Source organism: Zea mays, chromosome 3 (genome assembly GCF_902167145.1).
Source record: "Zea mays cultivar B73 chromosome 3, Zm-B73-REFERENCE-NAM-5.0, whole genome shotgun sequence".
In the NCBI taxonomy this organism is placed as follows: domain Eukaryota; kingdom Viridiplantae; phylum Streptophyta; class Magnoliopsida; order Poales; family Poaceae; genus Zea; species Zea mays.
In genome coordinates, this window is record NC_050098.1 from 153833947 (window position 1) to 153854216 (window position 20270).

At 48.8% G+C, this 20270-nt stretch overlaps 1 protein-coding gene across 1 annotated transcript in view; it reads left to right on the forward strand.

The window, feature by feature from the left end:
• The first annotated feature begins 807 nt into the window (after positions 1-807).
• LOC100272379 (uncharacterized) overlaps positions 808-20270 on the forward strand; it is a 105572-nt gene continuing 86109 nt past the window's right edge. The window contains exons 1-2 of the mRNA XM_020549540.1: positions 808-816; positions 5438-6358. Of these exons, the coding sequence (XP_020405129.1) occupies positions 808-816; positions 5438-6358 (930 nt within the window). The remainder of the gene's footprint in view (positions 817-5437; positions 6359-20270) is intronic.

The window sequence follows — 20270 nt, forward strand, 5'->3', positions numbered from 1 at the left end:
TTGTCTCAGGTACGAGGCTAACACCCAGCATGTCCTTCGCGAGCGTGCTGGCGTTGTCCGTCCGCTTGGAGTTGGCGTGTTGCGGGGAAACGACGCTCGTCTTTGTCTCAGACGCGAGGTCGACGCCTGACGTGTCCCCGTTGGGGCGCCGGCGCCGTCGACTCACTCGACAGCTGACGAGGTGCCGCCTCCTGCTTGGCCATGCCTGCTCCGCCTCCTCCTCTGTCGGCGGGGAAGGTGACGGGACAGACCTAGATGTTGCTCTTCTGCCACGAGGGGAAGACGTCGTCGATTCCGCCGCCGGCGGGCGGGCTGACGACCGCTATTGTCGTTGTCGCGCGGCGGAGGAAGGAGTATCATGTCGTAGCTGCCATCGAGGGACATGAACTCCAGACTCCCGAAACGGAGTATCGTCCCAGGTTGAAGAGGTTGCTGGAGACTACCCATCTGGAGCTTGACGGGAAGCTGTTCGTCAACACGCACCAGGCCCCTACCTGGCGCGCCAACTGTCGGCGTTTCGACCCCGGGGGGTCCCTGGACCGACGAGTAAATTGTCGCCGCGTGTCTCAGCCCAGATGGGTCGGCGCGAGACGGAGCACGAAGGGGGAAGAGACAGGCAAAAGGGGAATCCCGCGGCCTCCGTGTTGTCCTGCGCCCAGGTCGGGTGCGCTTGCAGTAGGGGGGTTACAAGCGTCCGCGAGGGAGAGAGAGACCGTCCGACAGCCCGTTCTCCCGCGCGGCCAACCCTCTTGTACGAGAGCCCTGGACCTTCCTTTTATAGGCGTAAGGAGAGGGTCCAGGTGTACAATGGGGGGTGTAGCAGTGTGCTAACGTGTCTAGCAGAGAGGAGCTAGAGTCCTAAGTACATGCCGCCGTGGCAGTCGGAGAGGTTTTGGCACCCTGTTCATATGATGTCGTGGCCGTCGGAGGAGCACTTGGGCCCTATGGAAGGACAGCTGTCGGGGCTGTCGGATCCTTGCTGACGTCTCCTTGCTTCCGTAAGGGGCTGAGAGCCGCCGTCGTCATGGAGCACGCGGGGCGCCATCATTACTTGTTTACCGGGGCGAGCCAGATGGGACGCCGGTCTTGTTCCCCGTAGCCTGAGCTAGCTAGGGGTAGGGTAATGATGGCCCCCCTGTGACGTGGTCGGTCCGAGCCCTAGGTCGGGCGAGGCGGAGGCTCCTCTGAGGTCGAGGCGGAGTCCGAGCCCTAGGGTCGGGCGAGACGGAGTCCGTCTTCTGAGGTCGAGGCTGAGTCCGAGCCCTAGGGTCAGGCGAGGCGGAGTCCGTCTTCCGAGGTCGAGGCTGAGTTCGAGCCCTGGGGTCGGGCGAGGCGGAGTCCGTCTTCCGGGGTCGAGGTTGAGTCCGAGCCCTGGGGTCGGGCGAGGCGGAGCTTCCCATGGCGCCCGAGGCTGGACTTAGCTGCTGTCAGCCTCACTCTATCGAGTGGCACAGCAGTCAGAGCGGCGCAGGCGGCGTTGTTTTCCTGTCAGGTTGGTCAGTGGAGCGGCGAAGTGACTGCGGTCACTTCGGCTCTGTCGACTGAAGAGCGCGCGTCAGGATAAGGTGTCAGGCGATCCTTGCATTAAATGCTCCTGCGATACGGTCGGTTGGCGTGGCGATCTGGCCAAGGTTGCTTCTTCGCGAAGACTGGGCCTCGGGCGAGCCGAAGGTGTGTCCGTCGCTTGAGGGGGCCCTCGGGCGAGACGTGAATCCTCCGGGGTCGGCTGCCTTTGCCCGAGGCTGGGCTCGGGCGAGGCGAGATCGTGTCCCTTGAGTGGACTGAGCCTTGACCTTAATTGCGCCCATCAGGCCTTTGCAGCTTTGTGCTGATGGGGGTTACCAGCTGAGATTAGGAGTCTTGGGGTACCCCTAATTATGGTCCCCGACAATAATTATATTAAATACAATCATATATATTATGTTTGGCACCGTGCGTCCTTGTCAAATATTATTTATATCTATATATATTGGCATCGTGCGTCCTTGTCAAATATATATATCGCACAGCGAGAGGCATGAAAGTCGTGACAGGCGTCGGGCCCTTGCCGAGCGCTCGGGTCCGGTTGTTTTTTTGGAGCCCAGAGATCGAGCATCTTGAGAGAATATTCCTATAATAGAGCGGCTCTGTTCCACTTTGATTCAAACCAAACAGTCTCAGTACTAGAACAGAGCGGTTCCATTCTACTATACTCTAGAACCAAACACCACCTAAGTGAACTTGGAAGGCTGTCCTTTGGTATAGGGCAAAATGACCTTATCACGAACAATAAATAATTCATTAACAATTAAACAGTCAACAGTGGTAATAAGACATGATCATAATCCATATATAATATAAATCCTAAAATCAGGTAGAGCAATAGTAAGACTATCCAATAATTCATTTGTATGCAAGGTGCAGGATAAACAAAACTAGGTAACCTATTGTGACCCATCATTTTAACATATGCATGTCATGGTGATTGATAGAATCATGAATATTATTAGGTCAAAGAATGTGATTAAGGATATAACTTGTCTTTTGTTTGCAAATCCAACTGTGCATGTGCTTCTCCAAAGTTGGGCTTCAAAATTTCTCGTGGCCTCGCTTCTACTCGTGACAATACATACAAATAAGAAAATAATGGATACAAATAACATTACACGAAATATGAAAACAAACCATACAATAATATCATACGTGTCGCTACAAGATCGTAAGTTCAAGAACCACTAGAAATCGGAGTTAAAACAGAGGAGGTATGGATAGAACATGATTTTTGGGCGCAATTGATCTAACGGTGGGATCTAATAGATTTACATTTAAACTAAGCATACATTAAATTAAAATATTTGCTCGTGCTTTCTTCATCTCCTTCTAAATTCTCATTGACTCGTAAAGCTAGCAGAAGACATCAAATTGTATGGTGATCCTTGCAAGGTCTAAGTGATCCTTGAGATTAAGAAGATGCACTCAACCGGTTTGAATGACCATTTGAAAGAGAGAAGGTTGAAAGAGACTCGATCTACTTAACGGAGAGTAGGTTCTTCGGTACCGAACCTTAAGAAACAAATCGCCATGTTCATTTGTGTTGATCATTACTTTACGATTGGATTCTTCCTCTCCGCTCTCTCTAAAGTTCTCTTGCTTATCATTTTGAGTTAGCTCTCAAAGTTATCCGTATTGATTGACCAACTCGTGGCAAGAACTCTCTTCCATACTCTGATTATATTCATACTTTTGCCCATTAGCCATTTAACCTTGCTAATAGGTGCTAATAGATTGTATAAAGAGAAAAGGACATCTATTAGCCAAGACGTCAAACATACCCTGGCTAATTGTTGCTAGCTAATTATTTGTCGGCTAATTATTAGCCACTGTCAAACAATTAGGCAAGAGGATCCAAATAGGCCCTTAGAAAACCAGGACAACTGGTCACCTAACTTTATTAGCGTGTGCAAAACCGTCTAAAATCGGGTTTGCTCAAATCATATACCGATATGGCATGCCATGTTGGAGCATGATAATGAAAGTTCAGGAATCCAAGTGACACAATATTTTAAGTTCGAAGACCCAAGTGACACATCATATCAAGTTCGGTGACCTAAGTGATTCCACTGTGACACGCCACATCGGCATCCGGTTTGAGCAAACTCGGTTTTGGACGGTTTTACATGGACCGATAAAGTTATAGGACTCGTTTTGCTTGTTTTCTAAGTTTGACAGTGTGGCAAGTTTAATGACCGCTACTACTCATTTTACTCGAACAAAATGGCTAATAGTAGCTGTCCCCTATATTTAGAACACATTAAGCCCGCTTATACAAATCCACCAAATCAAGGTAATTTTGAATAGTAGCCTACATACTAGCATGTTTTGAGGTGTGTTGCATACTTGCATAACTTTCTCTTACAAAACCGAACAAGCTCTAGCACCTTTGCAGTTGGCACTATACATACATGCACGTAAGGCTGTCTTCAGCATTATTCCTCTATTTTATCCCATATTTCAAACTTTATTTTATACACTGTCAAACAGTGATTAACCTCAAGATTTCCAGCTTTAAGATCCGATTTGTCTTCTGCGATGGCAAGTTTTTACGTGGCACGTGTATGAAAACCACACAACATACATAAAGCCAGCTCAATAGCCCATTTTGAAACGAAAAAGGTGTTTCGAATCGCGACCAAAAAAAAAGAACTGCAAGATTTCCAGCCTTAGGATGGCTAGCTCGATCATTTCTCCTTTGGGACGGCAAATCTTTTGAGGTTTTGCTCGTGTTCACGTACGTTCAAAAACGAGAGGGGCAGAGAAGTAAGGGGTACGTGTCAAAAGACTGGGATAAGTAAATTCGATAAAAAAGGATCATGATCTTTTGTATTACTAAAAACAAGCATGCATGCATCCTCTGGTTCACCACATTGAATGAAATCAGGAATCCACACGCCGCCACCAACCCCACCCCCGGGGTGGGTTGAACCAGCGTACTATAAATTCAGGGGTGCTGGTGATTTCATAGTACATTATTTGCATACAAAAACAAACACTAGCTAGCTGGTTTACCAGGTGAAAAAGTTCTTTTTTTCATATATATATATACACACCAGATTATTCGTCCTTGGGCTAGCTGCTGCAAGATGGCGATTACGCAAGACTTTGCTCCTTTGGCTGTTGGGGCAATTGTTGTTGGAGTTCTTGCCTCCCTTCTGTCAGGTATGTTGGATTGCTTAGTTTTTTTTTAAAGAGAATTTACCAGCGAAGCAGTCATATATATAGAGAGACTTCCATCTGTTCACTTTTTTTGGTGGTTTCAAAAGGCAGAGATTTTATGATTCTTGCCTTCTTGGCGAGTGTGTGGGGGAGGGTGATAGTTGTGCGTACACAACTGGAGAGCAGTACTATGTACGGCGCACGTGTTTGTAGTTTGTTTGAATTTGGAATCATGCATTTTGAGTTTCTTTTCATGACGGAATTACAAGTAGTTGTGAACTAAACCAGATACACAACTAGATGCATGAATGATACCATATCCTTTTTTATTAGGTGCTGTAACTACGGTGTGACGACATGCATCGTAGATTTTTTTTTTGAGAAGAGAGGGATCACTACCGGCCTGCGCACGTGTTTGTAGTCTGTTTGAATTTGGAACTCATGCATCTTTAGTTTTTTTTTCCATGACGGAATTACAAGTAGTTGTGAACCAAACCAGATATACACACAACTAGACGAATGATATACCGTATCCTTTTTTTAATTAGGTGCTGTAAGTATGGTGTGACATCACATCGTGGACTTTTATTACACCGATACATTTTGTGTATATACAGTATAGGAACATAAATGCAGGGAAATCTCCAATCTACACATCTGTTTGAACGATTATATGTACATTTATTATGGTAACAATTAATGAATGAGGCGTCGTTACACGGTTGCAATGCATGCAGGTGCGCAGTCCCACGGCGTGTGCTACGGCATGACAGCCGACGACCTCCCACCGCCGAGCGAAGTGGTGCAGCTCTACAAATCCAACGGCATCGCCAACATGCGCGTCTACTCCCCCGTCGGCGAGGTGATGGAGGCCCTGCGCGGCTCGGGCATCGGCCTCGTCCTCGGCGTCGCCAACGAGGACGTCGCCAGCCTCGCCACGTGCGCGCCGTGCGCGGCGTCGTGGGTGGAGGCCAACGTCAGACCCTACCACCAGGACGTGAACATCCTGTACATCGCGGTGGGCAACGAGGTCGACGCGGCCGCCGCCGCCCAGACCATCCTCCCGGCCATGCGGAGCCTTCAGGCCGCGCTGGCTGCGGCGGGGCTCGCCGGCAGCATCAAAGTGTCCACGTGCGTGAGGCTCGACGTGGTCACCGACACCTTCCCGCCCTCCAGCGGCGCGTTCGCGCAGCCCTATATGGTGGACGTCGCGCGGTTCCTGGCGGCCGCAGGCGCACCGCTGCTCGCCAACGTGTACCCGTACTTCGCCTACCGGGGCAGCCCGGGCGACGTGGGCCTCGGCTACGCGCTGTTCCAGCCGGGCGCGGCGGTGAGGGATGGCGGCAGCGGGCTGGTGTACACGAACCTGTTCGACGCCATGGTGGACTCCGTCCACGCCGCGCTGGAGAAGGCCGGCGCGCCCGACGTCAGGGTCGTCGTGTCGGAGAGCGGCTGGCCGTCCGCCGGCGGGGCGGCCGCCAGCGTGCAGAACGCGCAGGCGTACGTTCAGAACCTGGTAGACCACGTCGCCCAGGGCACGCCCAAGAGGCCTGGGCCGCTGGAGACGTACGTGTTCGCCATGTTCAACGAGAACCAGAAGCCCGGCGAGCCGACGGAGAAGAACTTCGGCCTCTTCTATCCTAGCAAGGCTCCGGTTTATCCTATCGTTTTCCGACGCTGACAACAGACAGAGACATCGCTCTGCTTAATTTGTTTCCATTACATTAATAAAACTGTTGTGCTACCATCTGCTAACTAGTTTTTTTCGAAGATAATGCGTACATTTAGAGGGTGTTTGGTTTAACGAAGAATCACTGCATCCAAATTGATGTAATGCATTATGGGTTCATTCCTCAAATTTGGTGGGATGACTCCATTCCTCATATTAGTACTAACTAACTAACTATGAGGAATGAGGTGGTGATGGATCAACTCATTCCATTTCACAAACCAAACAAAAATAGTGAGGAGTGAGAAGAAGATGGATCACTTTATTCCTCAAACCAAACACACTCTTAATGACTTCTTCGGTTATTTCAATTCCATATGAATTGGAGTGTATTGAAATAGATTGAAATGAATTCTAACTTGTTATGGATTTAAACCGACTTAATATCACCCAATATACATGGATTAACGGTGAAATGAACAAGCCCTAAGGGCATATATAACTAGTGCTAGGAATTGGATCGGGCCGGGCCAGCCCAGCCCAAGCCCATCGTGCTTCGTATGGGTGGGCGTTCGGGTTACCCGAAATTTTTGAGTCGGGTAATTCGGGTTTTTAAAATTTCGGGTATTTGAAAATCGATACCCAAAATTACAACGGGTTTTGCAATACCCGAAAATTCGGGTACCCGGAATTTCGGGTTCGGGTTCGGGTATTCCCGAACTACCCGAACTATTGTGTCGGCTTCGTAAAAACACATACACCCTATTAAATTAGTATAAAAATATAGTTTGAATAATGATATACGTGGACATATAAAACACAAGCAATCTACAATCACAAGTTATACGCACTTACACATAATTATAGATGTACAAATTAATAATTAAGCATGACATTAGTACATGACACATGAAAGTTCGGGTAATTCGGGTATTTCGGGTACCCGATTGTAATACCCGAATTACCCAAAATAAATTCGGGGTTTGCAAGTTGCTACCCGAAATTCCCGAACAAAATTCAGGTTTCGGGTATTTCGGGTTCAGGTTACGGGTTTTTTGTCCAGCCCTAGTGCTTCGTGCCAAACGGGTTCGGACCAGGAAAGTCCAAAAAAACTTTTGGGTCGTGTCGTGCTAGCCCAAAGTGTAAAAACAGTGGCCCAGTCCAGCCCTAAACCATGTCATGCCTTCATGGGGCCGTGCCGGCCCAAGCCCGTATATTTGACCACATAAAATAAAAATATTACAACCATATAAAGTTCATAGCTTACTAAATTAAAGATATTAAACAATTCTAGCATCATTTAAACACATAAAATTCAAATATAACAACAATATAAAGTTGACATCTTACTAAATTAAAGAAATTAGACAGATTGGGTTTAATTGGGCCGGCGGGCCGGAATTTGAGGCCCGGCCCAGGCCCGCTTTCGGGTCATGCTAATTCGGCCCATATTATTTCATGTCGAGTCGTGCTTTGAGCTTCTATTTTCGGGTCGTATTCGTGCTGGCCTAAAAACTCCGGGCCATATTCCCAGCAATATATACAACCCACATAAATGTATCGTATCTTAAGAATTATCATAGGGGTAAGTGTCAAAAAATACAAGAGACGATATCTTGATGAAGGAACGTATTTAACACGATTCTCTAAGTCTAGATATGGTTCTACTCATATAACACACATAAATTCTAGTGAATAATATACAATACTTAGATATATTGGATTGTATAAATGAGTTTCTTAGGTGTATCTAGTGCTTGTAGAATCACAACGATAGTATCTGGATTGTACATGCACTAACAACAGCGTTATACAGCATAAATACAATGCTACGTAAGAAGAAAAAAATTGACTTCACACTATATATATATGGGACCTGCTATATATGACGGCTATCTAAATCTTGCATCTAATTGGTCTAAATTAGATCGACCCACAAGTATAGATGAGTCACTAATAAGGGAGTGTTTGGTTACACGGACTAAAGTTTAGTCTATTTTAAACGGTATGATAAATTTATTTAAGTATAATTGAAAGTCGACTAGAGGGGGGTGAATAGGCAAATCTGAAATTTATAAAGTTTAAGCACAACTACAGGCCGGGGTTAGCGTTAGAAATATAATCGAGTCCGAAAGAGAGGGTGAAAACAAATCACAAGCGAATAAGAGCGGATGACACGGTAATTTGTTTTACCGAGGTTCTGTTCTTGCAAACCTACTCCCCGTTGAGGTGGTCACAAAGACCGGGTCTCTTTCAACCCTTTCTCTCTCTCAAACGGTCACTTAGACCGAGTGAGCTTCTCTTCTCAATCAATCGGGACACTAAGTCCCCACAAGGACCACCACACAATTAGTGTCTCTTGCCTTGATTACAATTGAGTTGGAAACAAGAAAGAAGAAAGAAGAAAAGCAATCCAAGCGCAAGAGCTCAAATGAACACAATCGTCTCTCTCACTAGTCACTATTTAATTGGAATGATCTTTGGACTTGAGAGAGGACTTGATCTCTTTGTTTGTGTCTTTGAATGAAGTCTAGAGCTCTTGTATGAGGTTTGATGGCTGAAAACTTGGATGCCATGAATGGTGGGTGGTTGGGGGTATTTATAACCCCAACCACCAAAATAGCCGTTGGTGGAGGCTGCTGTCGTATGGCGCACCGGACAGTCCGGTGCGCCACCGGACACTGTCCGGTGCGCCAGCCACGTCACCCGACCGTTAGGGTTCGACCGATGGAGCTTCTGACTTCTGGGCCACCGGACAGTCCGGTGGTGCACCGGACAGTCACTATTCACTGTCTGGTGCGCCTTCTGGCGCGCACTGTTCACTTTTACTGTACCGTTGCAGACGACCGTTGGCGCTGTGTAGCCGTTACTCCGCTGGCACATAGGACAGTTCGGTGCTGCACCGGACAGTCCGGTGAATTATAGCGGAGCGGCTACTAGAATTCCCGAAGGTGGCAAGTTCAGAGTTGGGTTCCCTGGTGCACCGGACACTGTCCGGTGGCACACCGGACTGTCCGGTGCGCCACTCCAGGGTCCTCTTCGGTTTAACTTTGCTCCTTTGTTTTGAACCCTTTCTTGGACTTTTTGTTGGTTTGTGTTGAACCTTTGGCACCTGTAGAACTCATAGTCTAGAGCAAACTAGTTAGTCCAATTAATTTGTGTTGGGCATTTCAACCACCAAAATTCATATAGAAAAAGGTGTAAGCCTATTTCCCTTTCAATCTCCCCTTTTTGGTGATTGATGCCAACACAAACCAAATCAATTATAAAAGTGCAGAATTGAACTAGTTTGCAAAAGGTAAGTGCAAAGGTTGCATGGAATTAAACCAATAATTATTTCTACTAGTGTCGGCGTTTCGGACCCGCGAGGACCGTCAACCGACCAGTAAATTTGTTGTTGTGTGTCCCTGCCCAGATGGGTTGATGGAAGATGGAACACAAGAGGGAAATGAGGCTTATGTTATCTCGCACCGGGATGCTTGTAGTAGGGGTTACAAGCGTCGCGCGAGGGAGCGAGGGCGAGAACGAGAGAGAGAGAGGGAGAGAGTCTCTGCGTGCTACCTGTCTCGTCTGCCCTCGATGTCCAACGTATGTCCACGACGTCCAACGTTGTGAGTGTTGCAACGTGTGTCCGCGACGTGCCTTAGGAAGGCCCTAGACATCCCCTTTTATAGATACAAGGAGATGCTCAGCTGCACAATGGGGTGTAGCTGCGAGCTAACGTGGCCGTCGGAGAAGCGCCTTGAGCCCTGTACACGAGCTAACGTGGCCGTCGGAGAAGTGCCTTGAGCTCTGTAGAAGCACAGCTATCGGCGCGACGTGGATCATGCTGACGTTGTCTTGCTTCCGTAGGGGGTTTGAGAGAAACCGACGTCATGGGCGCACGCGGGGAACCATCATTACCTGCTACCGGAGTGACCTTAGATGGGACACCGGTCTTGTTCCTTCGTAGCCTGAGGCAGCTAGCTAGGAGTAGGGTAATGATGTATCCCATGTAGCGTAGTCGGTCCGAGGCCCAGGTCGGGCGAGGCGGAGACTTCTCCTGAGGCCGAGGCTGGGCTCGGGCGAGGTTGTGACTCCTCCCGAGGCCGAGGCTGAGGCGGAGGCCTAGGGTCGGGCGAGGCGGAGATCTTCTTCCAAGGTCAAGGCTGAGGCTGAGGCTGAGGCCTGAGGTCGGGCGAGGCGGAGCTCCCTGTTGCGCCCGAGGCCAAACTCGTGGGAGATTGTGACTCAGTTTTATCCTGGTGGTTGGCACAGTAGCCGGGGCGGGGCGAACGTCGCTGTTTTCCTGTCAGATCGGTCAGTAAAGGGGCGAAGTGACTGTGGTCACTTCGACCTTGCCGACTGAGGCACGCGTGTCAGGATAAGGTGTCAGACGATCCCCGCATTAAATGCGCATGCGATACGGTCGGCTGGTAAGGCGATTTGGCCAAGGTTGTTGCACGACAAAGTATGCCCAAGCTGGGCTTCGGTCGAGCCGAGGGTGCGTCTGCTGACTGAGGGGACCCTCGGGCGAGGCATGAATCCGTCCGGGACTACTATTCCTGCCCGAGGCCGAGGCTGGGCTCGGATGAGGTCGCGTCCCTCGGTAGATGTGGCATTGACTTGAACCGCGCTTTATTAGCCGTGTATGGTTTGTTCTGAAGATGCTTTCCAGCCAGATTAAGGAGCATTGGGGGTACCCCTAATTACGGTACCCGACAGTAGCCCCCGAGCCTCGAAGGGAGTGTGGGCACTCGCTTGGAGGTTCTATCGGATTTTTGCAAGGGGACCGGCCCTTCTCGGTCATATTTTGTTCCGGTGGGTGCACGCGAGCGCACCCGCCGGGTGTAGCCCCCGAGGCCTCGGAGGAGTGGTTTGACTCCTCTGAGGTCTTAATTTTTTGCGATGCCTCGGATGGCCTTGTCGTTCCCTCATGTGGCCTGGCCGTGGCCCGGTTGCACGGTAAGGCTCCGAGTTTTCACGCTAGTTTGTTGACGTGGTCAACGGTTCGGCGGTAGCCTGGTGCGAGAGCAGCACCCGAGCCTCTGCACGGAGCGACAGGACGATCAAGGACCGTCTCGACTTTTATTGTACGCCCCTTCGTTGCCTTTCCTCAAGGAGGAATGGGGGGGGGGGAAGCGCCATGTTACCCCAAGTACGTGTGTTTGTTCTTTGTGGCTGCTGAGGCCTGAAAATTTGGGTATAAAGTCGTGCTCCTTCCCTCTTGTTTCGAGCATTAGGACTTGTTCGTCGGTAGCAGAATCACTTATCCGAGCGTGAGCTACCTTTTGCGGAAGGTGACGAGTGAGGTATCCGTATCCCGGAGGCGTAGGAGTCCCTTGGCTCGGTCGGCCTTGCCGCTCCAGGTCTCTCTTGCTCGTCATTAGGATTTCGCTATCGACGCAGTCGAAAGGCGCGAAAGTCGTTTTGGCGAAAAACTTTTCCGAGGAAAGTTTTTGCGTAGAGGGGGTTCCCTCCCTATCTAGCGCGCCAACTGTCGGCGTTTCGGACCCGCGAGGACCGTCAACCGACCAGTAAATTTGTTGCTGCGTGTCCCTACCCAGATGGGTTGATGCAAGATGGAACACAAGAGGGAAATGAGGCTTATGTTATCTCGCACCGGGATGCTTGTAGTATGGGTTACAAGCGTCGCACGAGGGAGCGAGGGCGAGAACGAGAGAGAGAGAGGGAGAGAGTCTCTGCGTGCTGCCTGTCTCGTCTGCCCTCGACGTCCAACGTATGTCCACGACGTCCAATGTTGTGAGTGTTGCAACGTGTGTCCGCGATGTGCCTTAGCAAGGCCTTGGACATCCCCTTTTATAGATACAAGGAGATGCCCAGCTGTACAATGGGGTGTAGCTGCGAGCTAACGTGGCCGTCGGAGAAGCGCCATGAGCCCTGTACACGAGCTAACGTGGCCGTCGAAGAAGTGCCTTGAGCCCTGTAGAAGCACAGCTGTCGGCGCGGCGTGGATCCTGCTGACGTTGTCTTGCTTCCGTAGGGGCTTTGAGAGCAACCGATGTCATGGGCGCACGCGGGAAACCATCATTACCTGCTACCAGAGTGACCTTAGATGGGACACCGGTCTTGTTCCTTCGTAGCCTGAGGCAGCTAGCTAGGAGTAGGGTAATGATGTATCCCCTGTAGCGTAGTCGGTCCGAGGCCCAGGTCGGGCGAGGCGGAGACTTCTCCTGAGGCCGAGGCTAGGCTCGGACGAGGTTGTGACTCCTCTCGAGGTTGAGGCTGAGGCCGAGGCCTGGGGTCGGGCGAGGCGGAGATCTTCTTCCGAGGCCGAGGCTGAGACTGAGGCCTGAGGTCGGGCGAGGCGGAGCTCCCTGTTGCGCCCGAGACCAAACTCATGGGAGATCGTGACTCAGTTTTATCCTGGTGGTTAGCATAGTACCGGAGCAGGGCGAACAACGCTATTTTCCTGTCAGATCGATCAGTAAAGGGGCAAAGTGACTGCGGTCACTTCGACCTTGCCGACTGAGGCACGCATGTCAGGATAAGGTGTCAGACGATCCCCGCATTAAATGCGCATGCGATACGGTCGGCTGGTAAGGCGATTTGGCCAAGGTTCCTGCATGACAAAGTATCCCCAAGCTGGGCTTTGGTCGAGCCGAGGGTGTGTCTGTTGACTGAGGGGACCCTCGGGCGAGGCGTGAATCCGTCCGGGACTACTGTTCCTGCCCGAGGCCGAGGCTAGGCTCGGATGAGGTCGTGTCCCTCGGTAGATGTGGCCTTGACTTGAACCGCGCTTTATCAGCCGTGTATGGTTTGTTCTGAAGATGCTTTCCAGTCGGATTAAGGAGCATTGGGGGTACCCCTAATTACGGTACCCGACAGTAGCCCCCAAGCCTCGAAGGGAGTGCAGGCACTCGCTTGGAGGTTCTGCCGGATTTTTGCAAGGGGACCGACCCTTCTCGATCATATTTTGTTCCGGTGGGTGCGCGCGAGCGCACCCGCCGGGTGTAGCCCCCGAGGCCTCGGAGGAGTGGTTTGACTCCTCTGAGGTCTTAATTTTTTGTGATGCCTCAGATGGCCTTGTCGTTCCATCATGTGGCCTGGCCGTGGCCCGGTTGCACGGTCAGGCTCCGAGTTTTCACGCTGGTTTGTTGACGTGGTCAACGGTTCGGCCGTAGCCTGGTGCGAGAGAAGTGAAAGGGAATTAGGGTTACACCTAGTTCCTATATAATTTTGGTGGTTGAATTGCCCAACACAAATCTTTGGACTAACTAGTTTGCCCAAGTGTATAGATTATACAGGTGTAAAAGGTTCACACTCAGCCAATAAAAAGACCAAGTTTTGGATTCAACAAAGGAGCAAAGGGGCAACTGAAGGCACCCCTGGTCTGGCGCACCGGACTGTCCGGTGCGCCACCGGACATGTCCGGTGCACCAGGGGGACTCAGACTCAAACTCCCCACCTTCGGGAATTCCGAGAGGCGACTCGGCTATAATTCACCGGACTGTCCGGTGTACACCGGACAGTGTCCGGTGCGCCAAGGGAGGTCGGCCTCAGGAACTCGCCAGCTTCGGGAAACGCCAACGGCTAGTCCGCTAAAAATCACCGGACTGTCCGGTGTGCACCGGACTGTCCGGTGCGACTACGGTGCAACGGCTATCTCCGCGCCAACGGCTCTCTGCCGCGCATTTAATGCGCGCTCTGCGCGCGCAGATGGCAGGCGTGCCCATACTGGCACACCGGACAAGGAACAGTACCTGTCCGGTGTGCACCGGACACCCGGGCGGGCCCACAAGTCAGATGCTCCAACGGTCAGAATCCAACGACAGTGATGACGTGGCAGGGGGCACCGGACTGTCCGGTGTGCACCGGACTGTCCGGTGTGCCATCGAGCAGGCAGCCCCCCAACGGCCACTTTTGGTGGTTGGAGCTATAAATACCCCAACCACCCCACCATTCATTGCATCCAAGTTTTCCCACTTCTCAACCACTTACAAGAGCTAGGCATTCAACTCTAGACACATGCAAAGAGATCAAATCCTCTCCAATTCAACACAAAGCCCTAGTGACTAGTGAGAGTGATTTGCCGTGTTCATTTGAGCTCTTGCGCTTGGATTGCTTCTTTTCTTTCTCACTTGTTCTTGTGATCAAAACTCCATTGTAATCAAGGCAAGAGGCACCAATTGTGTGGTGGCCCTTGCGGGGAAGTTTTGTTCCCGGCTTTGATTTGAGAAGAGAAGCTCACTCGGTCCGGGGGACCGTTTGAGAGAGGGAAGGGTTGAAAGAGACCCGTCCTTTGTGGCCTCCTCAACGGGGAGTAGGTTTGAAAGAACCGAACCTCGGTAAAACAAATCGGCGTGTCACACACTTCATTATTCGCTTGCGATTTGTTTTGCGCCCTCTCTCGCGGACTCGTTTATATTTCTAACACTAACCCGGCTTGTAGTTGTGTTTATATTTGTAAATTTCAGTTTCGCCCTATTCACCCCCCTCTAGGCGACTATCAATTGGTATCAGAGCCCGGTGCTTCATTAGAGCCTAACCGCTCGAAGTGATGTCGGGAGATCACGCCAAGAAGGAGATGGAGACCGGCGAAAAGCCCACTACAAGCCACAGGAGCACTTCATCGGAAGAGTCCCGCACCAAGAGGAAGGAGAAGAAGAAGAACTCCTCCAAACGGAAGGAGAAAAAGTCTTCCTCTTCTCACCACAAAGAGAAGAAGGAAAAATCTTCTTCCCACAAGCCGCATCGGAAAGGCGACAAGCACAAGAGGATGAGGAAAGTGGTCTACTACGAGACCGACACTTCATCAACATCGACCTCCGACTCCGATGCGCCCTCCGTCACTTCTAAGCGCCAAGAGCGCAAGAAGTATAGTAAGATCCCCCTACACTACGCTCGCATTTCCAAACATACACCTTTACTTTCCGTCCCATTAGGCAAACCACCAACTTTTGATGGTGAAGATTACGCTAGGTGGAGCGATTTAATGCGATTTCATCTAACCTCGCTCCACAAAAGTATATGGGATGTTGTTGAGTTTGGTGCACAGGTACCGTCGGTAGGGGATGAGGACTATGATGAGGATGAGGTGGCCCAAATCGAGCACTTCAACTCTCAAGCAACAACAATACTCCTCGCCTCTCTAAGTAGAGAGGAGTATAACAAAGTACAAGGGTTGAAGAGCGCCAAGGAGATTTGGGATGTGCTCAAAACCGCGCACGAAGGAGACGAGCTCACCAAGATCACCAAGCGGGAAACGATCGAGGGGGAGCTCGGTCGGTTCCGGCTTCGCAAAGGGGAGGAGCCACAACACATGTACAACCGGCTCAAGACCTTGGTGAATCAAGTGCGCAACCTCAGGAGCGTAAAGTGGGATGACCATGAGATGGTTAAGGTTATTCTAAGATCTCTTATTTTCCTTAACCCTACTCAAGTTCAATTAATCCGTGGTAATCCTAGATATACTAAAATGACCCCCGAGGAAGTTATCGGGAATTTTGTGAGTTTTGAGTGCATGATCGAAGGCTCGAGGAAGATCAACGAGCTTGATGATGCCACCACATCCGAAGCTCAACCCGTTGCATTCAAGGCAACGGAGGAGAAGAAGGAGGAGTCTACACCAAGTCGACAACCAATAGACGCCTCCAAGCTCGACAATGAGGAAATGGCGCTCGTCATCAAGAGCTTCCGCCAAATCCTCAAGCAAAGGAGGGGGAAGGATTACAAGTCCCGCTCCAAGAAGGTTTGCTACAAGTGTGGTAAGCCCGGTCATTTTATTGCTAAATGTCCTATATCTAGTGACAGTGACCGAGGTGACGACAAGAAGGGGAGGCGAAAGGAGAAGAAGAGGTACTACAAGAAGAAGGGTGGCGATGCCCATGTTTGTCGGGAGTGGGACTCCGACGAAAGCTCAAGCGACTCCTCCGACGACGAGGACGCCGCCAACATCGCCGTCACCAAGGGACTTCTCTTCCCAAACGTCGGCCACAAGTGCCTCATGGCAAAGGACGGCAAAAAGAAGAAGGTTAAATCCAACTCCTCCACTAAATATGAATCTTCCAGTGATGATAATGCTAGTGGTGAGGAAGATAATTTGCGTACTCTTTTTGCCAACCTTAACATGGAACAAAAGGAGAAATTAAATGAACTAATTAGTGCCATCCATGAGAAGGATGATCTCTTGGACTCCCAAGAGGACTTCCTAATCAAGGAAAATAAAAAACACGTTAAGGTTAAAAATGCTTACGCTCTACAAGTTGAAAAATGTGAAAAATTGTCTAGTGAGCTAAGCACTTTCGTGAGATAATTGACAACCTTAGAAATGAAAATGCTAGTTTAAATACTAAGGTTGATTCTCATGTTTGTAATGTTTCAATTCCCAATCCTAGAGATAATAATGATGATTTGCTTGCTAGGATTGAAGAATTAAACATTTCTCTTGCTAGCCTTAGATTAGAGAATGAAAATTTGATTGCTAAGGCTAAAGATTTTGATGTTTGCAAAATTACAATTGCCGATCTTAGAGATAAAAATGATATACTTCGTGCTAAGATTGTTGAACTCAATTCTTGCAAACCACCTACATCTACCATTGAGCATGTCACTATTTGTACTAGATGTAGAAATGTTGATATTGATGCTATTCATGATCATATGGCTTTAATTAAACAACAAAATGATCATATAGCAAAACTAGATGCTAAAATTGCCGAGCACAACTTAGAAAATGAGAAATTTAAATTTGCTCGTAGCATGCTTTATAATGGGAGACGCCCTGGCATTAAGGATGGCATTGGCTACCAAAGGGGAGACAATGTCAAACTTAGTGCCCCTCCTAAAAGATTGTCAAATTTTGTTAAGGGCAAGGCTCCCATGCCTCAGGATAACGAGGGTTACATTTTATACCCTGCCGGTTATCCCGAGGACAAAATTAGGAAAATTCATTCTAGGAAGTCTCACTCTGGCCCTAATCATGCTTTTATGTATAAGGGTGAGACATCTAGTTCTAGGCAACCAACCCATGCTAAGTTGCCTAAGAAGAAAATTTCTAATGCATCAAATGATCATGCTATTTCATTTAAAACTTTTGATGCATCCTATGTTTTGACTAACAAATCCGGCAAGGTCGTTGCCAAATTTGTTGGGGGCAAACACAAGGGGTCAAAGACTTGTGTTTGGGTACCCAAAGTTCTTGTTTCTAATGCCAAAGGACCCAAAATAGTTTGGGTACCTAAAGTCAAGAACTAAATTTGTTTTGTAGGTTTATGCATCCGGGGGCTCAAGTTGGATACTCGACAGCGGATGCACAAACCACATGACCGGGGAGAAAAGGATGTTCTCCTCATATGAGAAAAACCAAGATCCCCAAAGAGCAATCACATTCGGGGATGGAAATCAAGGTTTGGTCAAAGGACTTGGTAAAATTGCTATATCTCCTAACCATTCTATTTCCAATGTTTTTCTTGTAGATTCTTTAGATTACAATTTGCTTTCCGTATCCCAATTATGTCAAATGGGCTACAACTGTCTATTCACTGATGTAGGTGTCACTGTCTTTAGAAGAAGTGATGATTCAATAGCATTTAAGGGTGTGTTAGAAGGTCAGCTATACTTGGTAGATTTTGATAGAGCTGAACTCGACACATGCTTAATTGCTAAGACTAACTTGGGTTGGCTCTGGCACCGCCGACTAGCCCATGTTGGAATGAAGAATCTTCATAAGCTTCTAAAGGGGGAACACATTTTAGGATTAACCAATGTTCATTTTGAGAAAGACAGGATTTGTAGCGCATGCCAAGCCGGGAAGCAAGTTGGCATACATCATCCACACAAGAACATCATAACGACCGACAAGCCGCTTGAGCTACTCCACATGGATCTATTCGGCCCGATTGCTTACATAAGCATCGGCGGGAGTAAGTATTGTCTTGTAATAGTGGATGATTATTCTCGCTTCACTTGGGTATTCTTTTTACAGGAAAAATCCCAAACCCAAGAGACCTTAAAGGGATTCTTGAGACGGGCTCAAAATGAGTTCGCCTTAAGGATCAAGAAAATAAGAAGCGACAACGGAACGGAGTTCAAGAACTCTCAAATCGAAGGCTTCCTTGAGGAGGAGGGCATCAAGCATGAGTTCTCCTCTCCCTACACTCCACAACAAAATGGTGTAGTGGAGAGGAAGAACCGAACTCTGTTGGACATGGCAAGAACCATGCTTGATGAGTACAAGACACCGGACAGGTTTTGGGCCGAAGCGGTTAACACCGCTTACTACGCCATCAACCGGTTGTATCTACACCGAATCCTCAAGAAGACATCCTATGAACTCCTAACCGGTAAAAAGCCAAATATTTCATATTTTAGAGTTTTTGGTAGCAAATGCTTTATTCTTGTTAAGAGAGGTAGAAAATCTAAATTTGCTCCTAAGACTGTAGAAGGCTTTTTACTTGGTTATGACTCAAACACAAGGGCATATAGGGTCTTTAACAAGTCCACTGGACTAGTTGAAGTCTCATGTGACGTTGTGTTTGATGAAACTAACGGCTCTCAAGTAGAGCAAGTTGATCTTGATGAGATAGGTGAAGAACAGGCTCCATGCATAGCGCTAAGGAACATGTCCATTGGGGATGTATGTCCTAAGGAATCCGAAGAGCCTCCACATGCACAAGATCAACCATCCTCCTCCACGCAAGCATCTCCACCAACTCAAAATGAGGATGAAGCTCAAGTTGATGAAGTAGAAGATCAAGCAAATGAGCCACCTCAAGATAACGGCAATGATCAAGGGGGAGATGCAAATGATCAAGACAAGGAGGATGAAGAGCAAAGGCCGCCACACCCAAGAGTCCACCAAGCAATCCAACGAGATCACCCCGTCGACACCATCCTCGGCGACATTCATAAGGGGGTAACTACTAGATCTCGTATTGCACATTTTTGTGAACATTACTCGTTTGTTTCCTCTATTGAGCCACACAGGGTAGAGGAAGCACTACAAGATTCGGATTGGGTGATGGCAATGCAAGAGGAGCTCAACAACTTCACTAGAAATGAGGTATGGCATTTAGTTCCACGTCCTAACCAAAATGTTGTAGGAACCAAATGGGTCTTCCGCAACAAGCAAGATGAGCATGGTGTGGTGACAAGGAACAAAGCTCGACTTGTGGCCAAGGGATACTCCCAAGTCGAAGGTTTGGATTTTGGTGAAACCTATGCACCCGTAGCTAGGCTTGAGTCAATTCGCATATTATTAGCCTATGCTACTTACCATGGCTTTAAGCTTTATCAAATGGACGTGAAAAGTGCCTTCCTCAATGGACCAATCAAGGAAGAGGTCTATGTTGAGCAACCTCCTGGCTTTGAAGACAGTGAGTATCCTAACCATGTCTATAGGCTCTCTAAGGCGCTTTATGGGCTCAAGCAAGCCCCAAGAGCATGGTATGAATGCCTTAGAGATTTCCTTATTGCTAATGGCTTCAAAGTCGGAAAAGCCGATCCTACACTCTTTACTAAAACTCTTGAAAATGACTTGTTTGTATGCAAAATTTATGTTGATGATATTATATTTGGGTCTACTAACGAGTCTACATGTGAAGAGTTTAGTAGGATTATGACACAAAAATTCGAGATGTCTATGATGGGGGAGTTGAAGTATTTCTTAGGATTCCAAGTAAAGCAACTCCAAGAGGGCACCTTCATTAGCCAAACGAAGTACACTCAAGACATCCTAAGCAAGTTTGGAATGAAGGATGCCAAGCCCATCAAGACACCCATGGGAACCAATGGGCATCTCGACCTCGACACGGGAGGTAAGTCCGTGGATCAAAAGGTATACCGGTCGATGATTGGTTCATTGCTTTATTTATGTGCATCTCGACCGGACATTATGCTTTCCGTTTGCATGTGTGCAAGATTCCAATCCGACCCTAAGGAATCCCACCTTACGGCCGTAAAACGAATC